Source organism: Echiichthys vipera (genome assembly GCF_963691815.1).
Source record: "Echiichthys vipera genome assembly, chromosome: 3".
Classification (NCBI taxonomy): domain Eukaryota; kingdom Metazoa; phylum Chordata; class Actinopteri; order Perciformes; family Trachinidae; genus Echiichthys; species Echiichthys vipera.
Genome location: NC_139828.1, coordinates 21,380,606 through 21,400,006, shown reverse-complemented (window position 1 = coordinate 21,400,006; position 19,401 = coordinate 21,380,606). Strand labels below are relative to the sequence as shown.

Here is a 19,401-nt window from a genome sequence, read left to right as displayed (position 1 = left end):
AATGAACAGTCTGGCAGTGGGTGATGTCTGGAGGTGATGCAGATGCAGCTGGTCACCGCTCAACACTCCCACAGCCCAGATTGACTTGTCATCCCTTCCGTTCGGATGTCTGTTAGCCAGCTTAGTATAATCTCTCATAAAGACACTTAAGGACCAGGGGGAAAAAAAGAAAAAAAACTTGGCTTAGTGCGATAGTCCCTTAGGGAATTAGTGGCACTGAAAGCTTAGACAGCAGTCGCCAGGAAACCGAAATTACTCAAGAGTTAGAGTAGAACAGCACAGGAAGATGAGGCAGCAGTAAAGTCTAAATTTAGAGTCAAATCAGCTGTTGTAAACTGAGTCCAGGCTCGAAGCCCCTGGTTCAGCTGCTGATCTATGACTTTAAAAGCTGAAGCCTACAATACAATTGCAAGACAACTCTTTGATATTTACTTCTAGAGGTAAGAGGTACAAACTTATAGATATTAATAGTATGGCCAAGTTAGTGTCCATCACTAAATGACAAACATTCATAAAGTAGTCTGGAGACAAAATCAGATTTAAATGATTTATTAATTAAGAAATGTTACAAATGTGATCATTTTCTCCTAACATTCCTTCCAGAAGAATCTGCCAATGCCTGACACTTTAAAACACTAAAGAAAAAAAAAGGATTTTCAGTAAACTGCATCTCTACATACATCAATTAGTTAAATCACAATAACAAAAGTTTGGTTAGCAGAAGCATGGTTGTGCATGTGTGGTGTGTGTGCACAAAATAAGTATTAAAACTGGCACTGGTTAGATTCGTTGACTTTAAGCTGTCTGCTACTACTTTTTATTTTATCAGTAAATCAGCAGTGTATAAAAAATATAAAAAAGGCCATCATTTTAAGATTCAAAAAGCAATCCAGCTTGTTTAAAATGACAGAAAAAACGCCATGAGGTGTTTGTCAACTTGCACTATGAGTAAGGCTTCAAACCACTGAGCTTTAAATAAGTGATAAATGACATTTCTGCAACAGAAATACTCTTAAATAAAACTTTCAGTCAATTGTCACCACTCCATACTGCCACATACCAAGTGACCAATAACCGCTAGCTCATCTGAAAACCCTTAAAGTGACAAACCTTTCAACTATAAGAGAAAAAGAAAAGCACTAAATGTGTATTAAATGTTGGCATATGACAAAAAATGAGGAGGAAATAAAATATATACAGCACGAAAAACATTGTATGCAATATGCAAAGGCGTCATGTTGCTTTGGGCAACAACCCCACCCCACCCCTACTCCCCACCCGCCAAATATAAGCCAGTCTTCACTGAAGACCCCTCATCCCGAAAACACCCACCCGACAAATATCCGCTCATACAGAACATCACGAAACACGATTACATCACTAAGCCTGTTAGTTTGGAAAAAGGTGAAGCACTGTGAAACTACCCGACCCCCCCTTCCTCCTCCCACTGCGCTGTCTCCCCTCCCTTCAGTCGGAGAGGGGAGACAGAGCCTTGGTGCAGTCGTTCCACTCGTCTGTCTCGATGTTGTACACCTCCATTGTGTTGAGAAACTCATTTCCATCGAAGCCGCCCACAGCGTAGATGCTTTCTCCCAGCATGGCAACACCCGCATTGCTGCGGGAAGATGTCATGCTACCAAGCATTCTCCACTCATTGCGGGCTGGGTCGTACACCTCCACACAGCGAAGCGCGTGGGAGCCATCAAAGCCGCCAACAACAAACAGTTTGCCTGAACAGGGTGAGAGACATTGCTATCAGCATAATGACAAAAAACAGATCACCCAAATTTAACACGAAAGAAGTTGTTCTAAAAACAGCTGCTGATTCCAGTAGTTCTCACCCCCGTCTGTGGTTGTGGGCTTACCTGCATGGACAGCAACGGCAGCCCCCCTACGAGCCACATTCATGGGTGCTATCAGAGTCCAGGTGTTGTTCTCAGGGTTGTAGCGTTCCACAGTGTTCAAGCAGTTCCACGACTCCGCCCCTCCAATCACGTACATGAAGCCTTCCAACTCACACACTGCCGCCTGGTGCCGCCCTGAAAACAAATTTGCTTAATGAATGCAACTTTTCCATTTCCCCTCAGGTAGCAAATATCACAAGAGCATAAGCTGTTCTGGGGAATTGTTATCCTACTTTCAATCTTATACTTAAACATAATTAACTCTTTGCTCCAATAATTGAATTTCCCAAAGGCAATCATTTAAGCTTTGTAGGAAAGACAGACATACGTTAGCCCACTGAAAAAGATAGAATTTAGCTTTGTAGGCCAAGTTGAACATGTTAAAAAGGGAAAGTTCGGGATTATGTGGATTGTGTGGACACGTACTGATGTTAAGGGAGGCACAGTTGAGCCAGGTTTTGATCACAGGGTCAAAAGCATCACAGTTCTTCAGGCCCTTCTGCCCGCAGGGATCCGATCCGCCCACAACGTAGAGTTTGTTGTTCAATGAACAAACACCTTTAAACAGAGAGGACAGGAATGAGCTGAAGGCAAAATAGCAGTAACAGAGAGGCTACTTAAAGAAATCTGCCAATAAATCTTTGCAGGAGAGACTGACCTGCATTGCAGCGGTTTGTCCTCAGCTCTGGCACTTGAGCCCATTCATCAGCACGTGGATCATATGTCTCCCCACAACTCAGCTCGTCAGAATGTCCGTTTGAACCTCCAATCACGTAGAGCTGACCCTGCGAGAGGTGGAAATGGACAAAACCTTCGATGATGATACATCGCTTTACAGACACTTACATTTTGGTTACATTTTATACATTTTGAACTGCAAGGACCTACTGACATGAAGCTAACAAAAGCTTAGAAACCCAACTATTTGGACAGTATGGAAGCAAGCAAGTATTTGCACAATACGATTGAGACACTGGATGGTAGGTGCACTCTTTGCCTAACATTCAAAATGTCCCTTTATTGTAGGGTCAATAAATCTGAGATTAAAGATGAATATTAAACTGTACCATGAGCACAGCCATCTGGAATCGAGCCCTTGGAGTCCGCATGGGAGCGATGAAGGTCCAGCGGTCCTCCTTGGGGTCATAACACTCAACAGTCCTCAGACACTCTTCTCTGTTGTAGCCTCCTACAGCAATGTCAAGATGCATAACGGTTACATAGGAGCTCTGTGGTCCAACTTTAACTCAACATCCATATTTAACACAAGTACTTATAACACTTATGTCCAGATGTTTTACAGACATTGGTGGTACATGCTACAGAAAGAAACAGGGCGCTCCAATGGTCTTAGTCTGAAATTAAGCCAAGAGAGAAGCATGTAGCTTCCCATGTATCCCAACCTTGCAGTTCAGATTCAATTCACATGATATAATACGCTACTCTCACTTTCTTTCTAACTCTTAAGTGCTAACCTGCTGCGATGAGTCTTCCATTCAGGGCTGCGGCACCTAAGCCAGAGCGAGCATAATGCATGGGTGAGAGTGGCTGTTCCTCCAGCTCCTCGGGCTGGGCCTCGAAGCTGAGGCTCTTCATCAGGCAGGGGGTGGCAGAGGGAGAGGTCTGAGGGCTGCTGCGACCGTGCAAGAAGATCACACACAATACACTGTCCAGCACAGCCAGACACAGGTAGGTGTTGTCTGAAGGTAAGAATAAAGATTGTTAGAGCCACTTGAGGGGAAAAAAGTTTTGATATTAAGCTCAGGATTCAGGTGCTATGTCCTTTCAAGTTGTTTAGCTTTGAGGTCTTGGAGCCAACAGACTTAACTTTAATCTTGCACTTATTGTGCAGCATCTATGAGACGTGTACTAAATACATTTTAAAAGTGATTACTGTGGCAAATCACATTTAGTTCATGCGCACACTTACTTGTGGTCTTCTCAGAGGCGATGTACTTCCACTCTCTCCTACCGGCCAGTTTCGGGGCATTTGCTGCTTGGTTGGAGGGCGACAGGCTTCCTGAAGAGCTGCAGCTCATCTGTCTCTGGGTGCTCTCTCGTACTGGTTTCTTCTGCAAGAGCACAGTGCAGCTACAGAAGCCAAGCTTGCACCACAGGCCCACCAGTGGCCACAACACCAGGTAATCATACCCCAAACTACGCTTTGATCGAGCTGGTCTAATGACGACGCTTTTATTCTTTGTAAATCTCATTCCATCTTAGGCCAACAACAGCACTGCAAACTAGTCTCAGACCACACTACAATCAGGATCTAACAGCACACAGGTCGGTCATAACTCAAAATAGAGGCTAAGAAGCTAGGACAGCCCAAGTTCAGCTGGTTGAGATTCTTTAAAATCCAAGTGTGGTTTTAACATATGCTCTCAACAGCATTTCCAGGGAGGCATCTTAGCACATTACTTGCCAATCTACTGACAGTCTTTACATTGTGGTATTAAATGAGCCATAACTTTCCTTGCCAGGCACAGGCTGTGTAGTATTTTTATGCATGGCCAGACACAAGCTGTACAATAACACTACACACTGCCAAGCAAAATGTGGTAGACACTTCATTACAGTAAAGCCAGGCACAAGCTGTTGAGTACCTGCACAAACTGAAGGTGGTCCTCCTCGCCACCAAACACCTCACTGTGCCCATCAATCACCAGCCCTCCTCCTTCCACCAGCTTATGGTCAGGTGAGTAGTACAGGGTTTGCACCTGAAAGACAAACAGGAAACAACACACCCATGTGGCTGTCTCCATGGCAACACACTGAAAACCCCAGCATAAGGGGAAAGGAGGGAGGGAGGAGGAGGAAGAAGAGGGGGGCAGTGCTGTGAAGAGGAAGAGGGGGAAGGGAAGAAGACCTGGATCTTCAGTCGCTTGGATGGAAAGCTTCCTTTAAAAAAGACACGCTGCTACTGCATGTTTGAGCTCAAGAAGGTATCCGACAGTGATGCTCCTTAATTTGCATCTAAAAAAAGAGGGAGCAGGTGAAGAATGAGAGGCTGCATCTGGAAAGATCTTCTGTGAAGAATGAAGAGAAGGAGGAGGAGGGGCTGTATGCAGCCCTCTTTCCACCGCTGCTGCTTGGAAACCGGTCCTCTAGCTGGTCATTGTGGTGGCAGCCACATCCAGATGACTAAAGGCAGTAGTGTGGTTGTAATAACTATCAAGCTAATCTTAAACGGTACCTATTAAAATATTAAATCCAAGAAATAAAGGCAAAAACACATTGAGGCTTAACAAAATAATACAATAAGAATATGTGTTGAAGTCAGAGTTGACCATCTGAAGTCATTTTAGAAAATGAAGGAAAGGCTCTTAAAATATTGTGAAACGTTGCTGATAAATACTGTATTATTTCACCTGGTTGGTTAATCATTCATGTGTAGCCCAATACAATATTTGTACTGAGCAAATCACTATGCAAATGTTCAATGCTGTTTTCTGTCCAATGCCCAATTAAAGTAAATCTTGAATGTGCCTGTTAGATGTACTTATTGCTTAAGGTTTGAGAGCAATGTATTCTGGTAAATGGGGAAATGGGATGCCTCTGTATATGTGGCATGGACAGATGGGACCACAGTGTTGCTTGGCTGCAAAGAGGCAGTAGTGATTGTCTCCTCCCTCTCTTTTCTCTGACTCATTACCCTGGTGGCTCAGTCCTGGCTCTTCAGTCTGGTCTCCTGCTGCTGCTAATAAACCTACAGGAGAGATAAATCAACGGGGAGGAGGGTCTGTTAGTGCTGGAGCAACAAACACGCACCTGTTCAGATAGTAAAGTGGCAGTGAGACAGAATCATGGGTCACACCTTTGAGAACCGTGTTTTTGTGTTTCAGAGAAGAGCCCTGTAATACTTAGATGAGGTGCAATGTAGAAAACAAGTAGATCTGCATCCAAAGTAGCTCCTGTTAGAAGGATTTTTTTTTACTTGAGTAGCACAACGAGTTTTCTCAGACTTGTAAACCAAAACACATACCAAAAAAAACAGTGGAAACAAAAAACAAGAACGAACAGCAGCTCTTTTCGGCTCACCTCTAATTTGTAGTATGGTTCAGGGGTACAGAGTTTCTTACTGCAAAAACCTCAATAAATCAGAGGAAAAAAAGAAGAATCCTGACATAGCAGCATGACAATGGCATGCCATATCTACTTCAGCCCCCTTAATGACTTCTTAACGTCAAAAACAGGAGTCAGTGGGGGGGGGGAAGGGGCAGGGTGGGAATGAAGATCAGTCAGAAAGTTGAGACTTCACGCCCTTGTACTGACCTCCTCCATCAGTCGTTCCAGTTGGTCTCCATTCTCCCAAAGGCTCCGCTGCACCCAGCTGAGTACCTTTGAGTAGAGCTTGCCATTGCTGGGTAGAGTCAGGTTGTCTTCTAGCATTACTTCTAACTGTAAACACACAAAGGGGATGAAACAAGAGTTAGATTTGCAGGAATAAAATGACTGCTTAACTGAAGAAATGAATACCATGACCCTTATTTTTAAGTGGAAAACTTGAACATATTAACTGATTATTAATTTTCATTAGACTTAGGTACATGTGATTAAATCCCTTCATTTTGCCATAGTGGTAGGATTCACCTTATCATATTAGGTTGCTAGGAACCACCCACATCACTAACTAAACCAGATACTTCCTGGTGCCAAAATCTAAGACATGTTTGGATTAATCAAGAAAAATGTTTCATGTGTCCAAACAGAAATGTTGTAGGTCCAGGTTGTTTATCTAAATCTCTGCCTTAAATCACTTTCTTTGTCGCCAAGTGAACCAAGTAGGACAGAAGCATTTAGCCAATTAGTTGCCAGTCATAAATGTTACTCAAAATGATCAATACAGGTCATGTTTGAGGGTCACTTCAGGATAATTAAACCATTACCCTTTAGATGTACAACTCCCAGCTAAGGTTCCAGGAAACCAAATTGTGTACCATCTAGGATTTAAAGTGTCCAAAGAGAATGTTAAGTGTAACAAGCTCAAAGCAAATCCTCACATTTGAGAAGCTGTAATTAACCGAAGTATTTCATAATCAAAAAGTAATTGACTCTGACCATCAACTAATCATTTTAACACTACTCCCAGCCAATGTACAATCCTAAAATCAGGGTAAAACGCAATGAAGGCCAGCAGCAACAGCAATGCATATTTGTATTCCAACCAAACAACTTGATTTGATTTATCCAACATATACACCTTGAACCATAGTTAACTTGTAAAGTATGTAGTGTAATTTCCCCAGTGACCCCTACCCTAAATACATTCTCAGCAGGCTTTATCAGTGGGAAAATCTATAAGAGGAGCACCTTCATACTCTAAGCATCGTTAATCTCATTTCAAAGTCAGAAAGGTAAAAATACAAAGCTTAATCCAGTGTGTGTTACTCAGTTAAAGTGTGGCTAGTTTTAGTGCAGGAGTCAAGGAGGACTATAATTACAACTTTGAAATTGGGTTGCCTTGTAGCCTCATGATCAAAGAATACTAGCTACTACCTTGAGGCGGGGAAGTTTGAGAAAGTCTTCCTGTTCAGACACTTCCAGTAGATGGTCCTGGATGAAGGCGTCCACCTTGGCCAAAACTCTGGCATCTCCCATAGAGCTGGCAAAGTTACGAAAAGAGATGGCGCTGTTGGAATCCATTTTAGACAGCAGGTAGTCGCCACAAATCTGAGAAGTGAGTGAAATATGTTAAAGTTAATGAAACATTAATTTCTTTGTAACCTGTAAAAATCATGACCGAAATTGTAGCATTGTATTAGATGCGGTTAAAAAGTAAAAGGTTAAGGCTTCTACACACCAGGGACATGACAAATATGACATTAAAATGCTTGCCTGTCAGATCAACTCAACTGTTAGGCAGTCTAGGGCTTTTATTGTTGAAGGTAAAAACAGAAGAAGTGGATATGGTATGTACTGCCTTATTCAAGGTTTAAAGGAGTAAAATGTGCCCTCCTGAATGTGCCTACAATTGCTTTATTGCAGAGGGAATTGTGTAAAGGCCTTGAGTATCTACACAGCACCAGCATCTTTTTTTCAGACCGCTCCGCATTTTTTCACTCCGAGCGCTTCTCATAAAAAAAATTCTGAATTTTTCAGAAAAGCATCTGTGTCGTCACATAACAAACCTGTTTAACTCGCTCCATCTTGAACCTTTTGGCTGCAGAGTAAACTTCCTTAACCAGTTCCTTGTCTGCCTTTAGCCTGTGTTACACACAGAAGAGAAAAAGTAGAAGTCAATCATTTTTCAAAAGCTGAGAATTTTGCTGTGATAAGGTCAGAGGCAAAATGTCAAAGTGCTCCTTACTGGGCAGTATAGGCGTAATTGAGCAAGATCTCCACAGCCTCTGGGTCCAAGTCCTCAAAAGTAACATGTGAGACGCCGTGAGGCTCAATATCACTATTAAAGATCTCAAACAGGTAGGGACTGCAGCAAGCAAGAACAGCACGGTGAGCCATCAGCTCATGGCCACACACCTTGAAAAGAAAATGAGAAGAAAGACAATTAGGATGTCTTTGATGTTGTTCAAGGGAAACAACCGCTACCAAACACATTAGTGTTTGAGGGTTAAAGGAAACAAAAGAAATAAACCCAATATTGATTGAGAGAATGTTTGTCATAAACAGCGACATGATCAAGTTAAAAGAAATCCAAGCCATTTGATTCCTTTGCTCCTCAATGGCAATATTTAAATGGGAATCCCTGATTGGCTGTACAAGCCACTCAGAGGTTTGTACATACAAATGGTGGGAACAAGTTCTCACAATTGAGATATGAGAGCAACAGAAACATAACAGGAAACGAAGTAAATACTCAATTCTCTTTCTTGTTTCTAAACTTGGCATGACTTACATTTGACTCTCACAAAGCTGAACACAATAAATAGCATTCATCACTCAGACCCAGTGAAATATGCTGTGTTTATAAACTACATACACACAAATGCATTTAGCACCACTGATTGTAGAAACATCTTTTGCATCTCAAACAGTTTTTCATTCAATCAAAAATGTAATTTTATCCGTTAAAGGACTCTGGCTTCTCTAAAAAAAAAAAAGTGTGTGAGCATGTGTGTTTGTATTAACCATACCTGCAGTCTAACATCGCAGAACTGACCACTCTTTCTTAGAGCATTCATTTTGGCCACAGTGGAATCCAGGAAACTCTCATCCTCAAAGATCAAATAACCGTTTGGAATCATCTTGGTGAGTTTTGAAGGTATGCCTGCAGAGGAAAGATAAGGGGGAAAAATGTATGTTTGCCAAGTTAAGCAAGAACACCCAGCATACTTGTCTTCTGCACTCTGTCCAACATGCCTTAAACGGAGCAATATTGTAATAGCTGACTTTACTAATTGATGACCCGAGAGAGGATTAGGATTAGGTGCCTGTAATGTGCATTGTGTATTATAATCTGTCCTATGTATTAGGCATGGCCTTACCTAATAGAGAATAAAGCAAATCCAGGGAAGCACCACTGCTGAGTAGAACCGAAGGTGGGCAATAGGTAAAGCAGACTGAAGTCACAGTGGAACTCAAGTCTTCTTCACCCGAGGAGAGGGATCGGAAATTGTTAGAAGAAATGCCAGTTGACTAAACGGGCGTGAGCAGAAGGGAGAGGGGGAGCAGCCGCACGGACAAACTATCAGGCTTGAAGCGACTGTAATCAAGTCCTCGGTATCCCGTTGGCTATAGAGTTGTACTTATTCTGTGTTGGTCATACATTATAACCTAGAAGAAAAAGAGAAAAAATAAGACATGAGTATTTTAATAAGTGGAGACAGCCTATTCTTGGCACCCTTGCAATGCTACCATGAGTCAGTTTCACATGGTACATCAAGGCAACCTTGCACACAGGATAGCAGTTGAGACATCCAGAGTACATAATGTTTCCATATTCCGCACATGCATACAACAGTCAAGAATAGATTATCTGATCACGTTACCTCATTTTATTCAGGAGGGAAACTGTAGATCAGTATTTTATCCCAATATGCTTTAAACCAAAAGGTTGTCAAACTTAAATACAAAAATAGTAAATTGTAAAAAAAAAGTTCAAATCTAACTGTAGATATACTCTCCCCCCCCTATACTTTCAATACTATTGAATGTGGATATAAATAAAACTTAAAGCCCATGCCTCTGGCAGTCCTCCCTTACAACACCCTCCATATAGTGCTTTAAATCTCCCCACCTGCTGATGCGTCTCACCAGGCTGAGCAAGACCGTATAATCCTTTTCATGCCTTGAGCTCTGTCTCCACTGTCTCTGAAGCGAGGCCACTCCAACTATATCTTATGTGACAAGCCACTCTGACTGACTCCTCCCTATAGGGACCCTTTTATTCAAGCACTGGCCTATAAGGAAAATGCAATAGGGGACCATTTGTGACAAGAGTTTCCACACAGCCAGTCAATTGGTGAGGTCTTATCTTTTGCTATGAATTGTGGTTGGCCATCAGTTCTCCAAATACCATGTAACCCTGGCCCACAAGCCCCACACACACTTGCATGTCACCTCCAATAGACAGCAACCCATACCTTTCCATATAAAATATATTTAATTATGTATTTAAGGGTTAGCTATAAAGTCTCTAGAAGCCCAAAATGAGTCAAATGAAAAACAGAGCTCAAAAATCAGATGTTCACAGGCAGAAATTAACAACTGACGTTATTCCATGCCTAACCACTTCACCACTAAGCCATCTGCAGTCAGGAAATAAATTACAGTTTTATCACTATACCAAATGGGGAGAAAGGACAAGACAGACCACAGCAGCTGCCCAGAGTCTGAAATTATATCCACACTCCATGTGACAAGGCTTTCAGGAGCCTAGCATGTGTAAGTGTTCTGTATCCAACTCGCATGCAATTCCAACTCATTAGAAAAAGCTGTGATTTACTTAACTGCTGCGCATAATGTACTTGTGACTATCTGCCGTCAGTGGCACATTCAGTAACAGCATGTGAATCATTGTGCAATAATATTACGTAAAATTATCTGGTTTGTGTGCAGAACTTACATCAAGTGTCAACGATGAAGCCTAAAATCCATGTAACTGATCAAGGAAGGCCTCTACTCAAAGAAATGCTGACTCTAGGAAGAGTTTGGCTATCTCTGTACGGAGCAAAGTATTCATTAACCTTGCAGGAGCTTTATCTAGAACTATTTCAGGTCTGGTTGCACTGTGCACAATCATTGGGTCGACTTCAGCTGCTTCTAGCATGATACAGACAATTTAGAAGAGAGCCGGACTGATATTGGGGCAGACAAACAGTACGCTCTTTGTATGCTAATGTTCATTTGTCCATTTTATCCAGTCAGATGATTTAAAGGGAAGGTATAAAAACATTTTGAAAACCCAAGGCCATATCTGAACAGCATCTTATCATATTATTTTTAATGAAATAATATTTTTCTGTAACATTTGTCTCTCATTGTGCTGTTTAAGTGTCATCAAAAGGATAAAGAAAACTGTTTTTTTTCTTTATCCTTTTGATGACACTTAAACAGCACAATGCAAAAAGCTTTGCTTTGTTGTCAAATAATGCAAGTTACTTTTATCAGTCACTGTCAGATGAGTTCTGTCTTGAGAATTTTCCACCTAGAAAGATGCTAATCATGTGCAGCGTGAAAGTTAAAAACACACTGAGCACATGTACATCTCATGCTGCACGACTGCTTGGCAAAAACGTGTGAAAGGTGGAGGTGTAAAACTAAGATTGCTTGGAAATGTGCCAGAGTGTTTTACGGGTAAATGCTCAAGCACAATCACACTTGCTAGAATAAGGCCTTTTTGTATTGTACTGAAGAGCATGGAAAGCTATAATTTATCCTGTGTGTGGATGGAGGGAACACTGACCCAGTTTTGAGTCGTTATGCAACATCTGGCAGAAGACTCCTCGTGAAGGCTCAAAAGCTCAACTCCTCCACACATTTAGGTCCACACGCGCCCCCCCATTTCTCCATCTAAACACTCTACCAGGCCCCTTGCTACAGCTGTGATTTAATAATAATAATAATCTTCTGTAAACAACCTTACACCAAAGCCACTCGGGGAACCAGCAAATGTCAATGATATCTGGCTACTTGAAAACTGCTATATTTGGCTGATAAATGCAAACTATGTTTTAAATCATTGCCTTCTAAAGAAATGGTTGACTTTTTGGTCATTTATGTGGAAAAAAATTCATGTCGCAAAACTATACTACATAATGGGGAAATAACAGGTCAGTGTATAGACAAAAATGCCAGGCAGACACAGGGAGCTTTAAATGTGGATATTTCAGCTTATGCTTGAAGGGGGTAGCCCTGAATGTATTTTCTCACTCCATTTTCCTCCTGATTAGTCAGTCACAAACGTGCAGGCCGACCACTGAACAATCAATGATCTTTAGACACCCCTCCAGTGGCGAAGAGAGGCACTACTGGATATTTCACACAATTTACTATGTGGAAACTTACTGCTTACATTTAACAAATCTTGAATGAGGGAAACTTAAGTTCTGAAGATCTTTAGATTTTTATCTATCCAAAAAAATGGAGGGGCAGTGAACATTGTACTGGATCTATAAACCTAAGAATTGACCGTTGCACTACCAGCACTGAAATACTATAATACCTCAAATGCAACAACAGGCTCTAAACAGAAAAATGAAAATGAGGAAGTTGTCAAATGTGTTTTGAGAAATCAAAAAACACAAACATTTAAATACAAGAGCAACACATGTCAGTACCACAAAAGGGAGTATATGTCTAAGCATGAGCAGGGATGTTTGATTAATCATCTATTAGATACGCCATATAGAGCCTGCTAAAAAAAAGTCACCCTTTTCATAAAATCACTAATCTACGGTATGTAATGTGTTAATTTCGACGTCGTTTCCAGCTTCAGAACCGGATTAAACGCACAGTAGGTCAAATACTACCATGGCACAAGGCAACCTGCCACACTTAAGCGCATTAGGAAATCGGAAACGTTAAGAACCGGCTAGACAATTTCCTTTTACTAGATAATCGATACAGTACAGCACACAACGCTAAACGTCGACAGAAACAGTGGCGCATCGATATTGTGTCAAGAATGGTCCCCGACCCATAAAGTCCGACAATAAGGCTCTTACATTTAGGGTGAAAAGAGGACACTGTGTACCCATGCTTCGTCACCCCACCCTGCCAACCCCCCAGTGGGTAAAGTCTTCATTTGGCTGCCCGGTATGTCCCCCATGTTTGTCTATTCGCTGCAAAGCAATGCCATTCATCTTCCTGCCTCCACCTCCTCTAGTGGAGAAACTACTGTAACGTTACCAGGGCCAGCTAGTCTAACATGATTCCCTCCACCACAAACAGGTTCATTTAATAGACTTTGACATTGCAGAAACACGTTAAACGTTAGCTCACAGGCGAGGTAACGTGGAGTCACGCAGAAGAGAGATGGAGAAGCTCTGAAGCTACTGCGTGTTAGCTTTATAGCTACACAACCTGCTGCTTAACGGAGATGAGAAGCCATGAGACAGCCGCCCACACCGGCTCAATTTATTAAATTAAACCATGGCGAATAGTAACGGTGGTTTTCCCGTGTCCGTTAACTGGTTAGCTTCACCACGTCGTTAGCTGGACCTATATGTGCCAAACGCCCGCGTCATTCAACGCTAGCTTAGCTGCGTGCGACATTGTCCGCGCGCCAGTAACGTTTCCAGCAGTTTCCACCCAGTCTGACCAAAGACAGCAGCTACCATTCATGTCAAGCGCTTAATACATCCATCCACAGCTTAGGATTTCTTTGTAAATTAAGCTGAAATAAAACAGAAAGACAGACCCAACGACAGATTTAACGGTTTCTTTTTAACAGCAACGTTATAAGACGTCAGAGAGAAGCATTTCCTCTAGAAAACATCTTACCTGAGGCGTTTGACAGCAAACGATATTAGACATATTTAATGCGAATACAGAGTTGGTTGGTTCAGGGTTCGCGCAGGCTCGGCTCGTTGGGCTGGTGTTGGTCGCTGGTGTGTCTGTCTCTCTGTAGCAGATGCGCGTCCTCTCCGGTCTCACTCGCTCTGACAGAATGACCCGCTGCTGACAGGAAAGCGCGCTCCCGACAAAAAAAGCCGTACCACCGTTACGCCCCCCCTGACGTAACAACGATGGGCGGTGCTACGCCTGCTACCATCTACTATGCTGCTCTGAAAGTGATGAAATCCTCAGTGGCTCATAGGCAATTTAGGGTTAAGAAATAATAACTGAATGCTGCATCATAACTACAATAATGCATTATGTTTGTTTATGTGTATATATATAACACATAAATATATAGATATGTGTGCGTGTGTGTGAGTGTGTATGTTGTTTTATGAACTTGTAGTGCAACCATACTGCCCTACATAGCATAAGTGCATAGGATAAGTGCAGTAACTCCTTAATCCCTAATAACATGATTCCTGCAAATTTTTGGGCCTGAAAGTATGGAGGTTAGGATTGATTTAGATAAAAAATATTTAAGGCAAACCATAATCCATCATCGGTGTGCCAAATGATTATTTACTGGGACAGTAAACAAACTGTAAAGCCTTTTTTTGCTAAATGTTTTTGAGAAGTGGCTTGCTACTGTGAAGGTTCCTTTAAACTGTTCTACTTCAGTGAATATACTTTACAATACATCATATATAGAACTCTATCATCTAATAGCCTTTGAACTGTTTTTGACGATCTCTCTCTCTCTCTCTCTCTCTATATATATATATATATATATATATATTAACTCTTAGCGATCACCAATGGCTTAATTTCCTTCAATCAGTTGCGGAAAAACAGTCCACTTTGCATAATAGTCCAAGTGCTAGTGCTGCATTCAGACAAGAAGCCTATTGGCAGTAAATGTATCAATAAAAAGTATCACCTGCAGGCTAAAAGTAGAGTATAGTTTCAAAACCCTGAGACTGCAACTTTAAGGATTCTCATGCGCTCAGACCAGTTGAAGACGAAAACAAGGAAATATAAAAGAACATTTAAATTAAATCAATTAGGAAATGAAAAAAGAAATAAAGATAACTGATATCAGCAGTTTTATCACCTGTAGTGGAGTGCCTCAAACTTGTACTTGTGTACAGTAAATGACTTCACTAAATGTACGAATATCCAACTTCGCCCTCGATAGAGATCAAGCAGGTAAGCAACAAAAAGGACACTTCAGCAAGGTAGATGCATGCTGAGGTAAGTCCACTCTGTCTTTTTAAATGTCATGTCTGTGTAAAGATCTCTCTTTTATATATTGTATGAATGTTTGAGCCATTCAATTAACGCTGTGACTTTTCCACATTTACATGCCATTTTTCATATTCCCCTCTACATGTCTGTGAGTCATGACAGTACACTAGCGTAAGTTGTTTGATGTCCATTAAGCGGGAACATCCAGGCTCAGCCCTCTCCACTACCGCACACACGTCACGAGAACCCATTCACCCGCCTTGACTGAATGGAGCTTAGTATCTCAGTACATCAATAATTAGATTAGAGGATAAGAATTGCTTCAGGACCAATGTGTCAGCCTTTGTACCTGCATGGGGAGTGTGTGTGTGGGCATATTTCTCTGCATGTGAAGCTGTTTAAGAAATCCTGGCACCAAATGTAACAAGGTGACGGCAGAACAAGAGCATTTAAACACAGCCTTAAAAGCACACTGACCATTGTGTTGAAAGCCCCAGTGTTAACAACCAAAGCCAGGGGTCCAGTCAACGAGATTAGGTTTATCAACACACTTCATAACTGCTATTGTGCTGGTATTATTATCACAACACCCTGTGCTTCCATCCATATGGTGGTGACATTCCTGACAAGGTGAAAGATGTTATTGCAGGCTCATAGGCAAGAAAATCAATGGCTGGTTTCCAGGAATGGTCACCTGCATCACCCCTATCTCTATCTTTCTAGGAGAGCCCCCATGCAGACAGTCCAAGAAAGCAGGCAGCTGGTCATATGACCAATGATGTTTTCAACAAAACAAACTGAAATAAGATACAGTGCATGCCATCACTGATGCATCACTGCCCAAATACCATGTCATTTCCAAACATGTTGTGAAAATGTTCTGTCTTTGCAAAAGCTGTTTTGAGCTGTCTGACTTATGGATTCTCCTGACTGTCAGCAAAGGTGAATGAAGAAAAAGGAGGGAAAGAAACTGAGGAAATTGACAAATGAAAAAATTGTATCAAACCATATACCTCTAGTGGGATACAGACACATACACAAAGTGAAATGAATACCAATTTTTTGAAGTTTACAATGAAAGATTTTTGTTTATACTGTGACAGAGAAGGATCTGGTAATTTCTGAGGTTGTAACACACTAAATTTGAGCCTTTTGCTCCTCTAAGGAGCATGGGGCATTTGACAAATGTCCTCTACCTCAATCGGTTGTTGGCAGGTTTTTTTCAAGATCTGCGAAGTTGAGCCCACTTGCATAAACTTTACCAAGTAGTTTTGTTGCCTAAACCTAAGAAGATTTCTGTCAGAAAGCCCTGACGGCCAACTTCTCCCATGTGAAGCCACATAATCTGATTTGTGTCCATACAGTATCACCTGCTTATTTCTTTTTCTGAAGTGGTAATTTGTTTTTTTTACTTAATTGCTCAATGAAAGTGAACAATTGGACATAATAATATATTATTTGTAGCTTCAATGTCGAACCAGTGCCTTATGGCAAGTGCAGTCCGTGTTGCTCTGTTTTATCATATCATATATCATATGTGAAGGAGAACATCTTCGGTGAACTCTTACCATGCTGATGTTTTATCTCTGATTTATTATCAAGTATCGAATCAATATCAAAATACTAAGTGTGTGTGTGTGTGTGTTGGCTTTGTACGATTCCAACACAAAGGATACAGAACCTCATTTTGCTGAGTCATCTAGTAAACTCTGGCGCCCCCTTCATTCTTTCTTTCTGCAGAGAGATTTGTTCAGTGAGGCTGCATAAAATTGTTCTGACAAGGACACTATGAATATTTTAGGTATCTGGGCCCAGCATTAACACGTGACTGGCACTGCTGTGTGGACGGAGTTGAGGCAAGGAGGAGGTTTAAGTCTTATGAAGAATTTAGAATGACACTGCAGTGCTGAAAAACATAAAAACATGCTTTGTTCACTTTTACATTTACTTTTTCAGTCCACATTAATTCAGTGTAGTGAAAATGACTTGATTTCGCACTGTATTGAGTTGATTAACTGATATTTTGCACTTCACTCTCTTCTGTCAGTGTGGTAAATACAGTAGTTAGAGCACCAAAGCTCTAGCTACTGAGTTTTAGATTCATTTAACTGGACAAACAGATCATTTTGGTGATATCACCACCTCCCTTCCCCAGAGGCATTGCAAAATACAACAGTGCCATGTGAGTGTTGAGTTACATAGTCCTCTGATAAGGTACTGATAAACTGTGAAACTCATTAAGTTAACCTTGTCATGACAGACCAATGACATCAATGACAGAGAGGCAGTGCCAGTTCAATAGAACATCATGTCTTTTTAGTTTAGTGACAACCAAATTGTGGTCTTTGAGGTCTGACACAACGCACTATGTATGCCCCCAGATAATCTGTATTATTACCTAAGAATCCAGCGTGTTATTTTCTTTTAAAACAAATATGACTTGCATTCCTCTGTTTTCATCTCTCATCTCTTAAAGAACAATGGCACCCAATGTAGAAGTCAAATATGTTATTAGTGAGCCTCGTGACAGCCCAGTCAATACTTAAAAAAAACATGCAGTACTATTTTCTAAGTGAAGAATTTACCCTTGAATCTGAGAAGTTAGACAATGGTTGAGACACAGGCGTTGCTTTCTTGCAATCAAGTGAGACTTGAACTCGGATTGATGCAACATGTGCAATTTTCAAAGTCACACTTTGAGATCCGACAGTGCGTGCATGGGATTAACCATGAATTGAATTGGATATTCCAACCAGTTAAGTGAAACCATTTCAATGAGATGATAGTGTGATGTGTCATGTGCATACTCAAACATCTCAGTTTTGCCACATTTAGCTTAAAAGAAAACACAACAGCATTAAAAACATATCCGTAACCTATTTAAGACTGCTTTTTTCAAAGATGCATTGAACTAAATTTGACCAAATAGAGCTATTTATTTGAAGCTGCACCACTTTACAATCTGCAAGACATCAAACTGCTTCTGTATAAATAGGTGACCCTGTGAGCTATCTGTCACAGTTACATGATAAGTTACAACTAACACCTTCTGCTGTAACTGATCATTTTGACTGTGCAGATCCCCAAAAGCTCACTGAGGTCAGACCCCCTCTAGTCTTTCCCACAGACCTGTGCCGTCTCCCCTCGAGTCAGAAGGACAGAGGACAGAAGGAAGAGTCACCAAAGGGTCACAAGAGTCAAGCTTTCTGTCACTGAGCCCACAAACCTCTCTCTTTTCAAACCCCCGGAGTGGTCTGTCTCGCCCTGAAGAAGTGGGTCAGTTCAGTGAGAACGGAACACACAAACACACAAAGATTTTGTTGGAATGAAAGATTTGGCAAGTGGCACACTTAACGGCTTTCTTTGATCTAGTGTTGCATTGATCTCCCTGGAGGACACACTACCTTCCTGTAAATGTGCTTGTGGCTCTAATTAACTCAGAGACACCGGCTGTTTGTTTTGAATAAAATACTGTGTTAGCCTCATTCTTATTTCTGTCTCTGGTCAGCCAGAACCCAACCTGTTGTTAGATTTAGTTTCCAATTATCTTTGTTACCCAATACACAAAAAGCTATAATTGTCTGCATTAAATATTCATGTGAGGAATTCAAAGTCGTATGTTTCAAATTTTCATTGAATTTTAAGCTAAGGGGCTACAGACTAACACCCTTTGACACTCACATGGGACTGCATGCTAGTCTTGTGGTGCAGATAGGTCCAGAGGTCATGATCCTTGAACCCAACTTGCACCATCTGATCTCTGCATTTGCGATGGGCTCACACCAGCCACCCCTCGTGGCTTGTGATCGCACTTGCTCGGACCACACCCATCTTTAGACTCAGCCTTCATTTTGATCTCAGCTTCCTGTAATGTTTCGTAACTGCATCTTACACAATTGTGATGCTATTGTGGTAACATAATAATATCCAAGTGTTAAACGAACACATTTATCGTTAACATTTCTCTTAGAACAATTTCAACAACGTACAATGCAGTTAAGGAATATGGGTGTCCACAACAAGACATTCTCCACATGACAGATATGTTATTTATCACCTCAGCAAAAAACTCTTGTCACGGCAGCAGTACTTTACAAAACCACAATCTACAAGAAGAATGCAAAATGCTACTTGTCTCACCTGTTTTTACTATTCCAAGGGGGCCCATATGTTTTAGGTATAGTGCTCCACAAAGAAATCACTCAAAAACTGCCTCCAGGACACAGGACTGCTACCAAGGTCCCTTCAAATGATTGATGACTTTGAAGGATTTGATATCAGCAACCAA

The 19,401-nt window shown here is 41.3% G+C and overlaps 1 protein-coding gene across 2 annotated transcripts; it reads right to left on the bottom strand.

Moving 5' to 3' along the window:
* Positions 1–533: 533 nt before the first annotated feature.
* Positions 534–13,961, bottom strand: ivns1abpa (influenza virus NS1A binding protein a). 2 transcript variants are annotated; one of them, XM_083940465.1, is made up of 15 exons: positions 13,809–13,961; positions 9,350–9,638; positions 8,999–9,132; positions 8,215–8,384; positions 8,036–8,111; positions 7,404–7,577; positions 6,180–6,305; positions 4,511–4,624; positions 3,835–3,976; positions 3,380–3,604; positions 2,972–3,093; positions 2,563–2,689; positions 2,331–2,462; positions 1,866–2,039; positions 534–1,730 (listed from the first exon to the last, which is right to left on the bottom strand). In XM_083940465.1, exons 3-15 carry the CDS (start codon positions 9,107–9,109, stop codon positions 1,468–1,470), a joined length of 1,956 nt encoding a protein of 651 aa, XP_083796591.1. In that variant the 5' UTR covers positions 9,110–9,132; positions 9,350–9,638; positions 13,809–13,961; the 3' UTR covers positions 534–1,467. The 2 variants fall into 2 exon arrangements, with proteins under 2 accessions (XP_083796591.1, XP_083796592.1); XM_083940466.1 differs by lacking the exon at positions 13,809–13,961 and adding an exon at positions 10,102–10,167.
* Between the last annotated feature and the right edge of the window lie 5,440 nt (positions 13,962–19,401).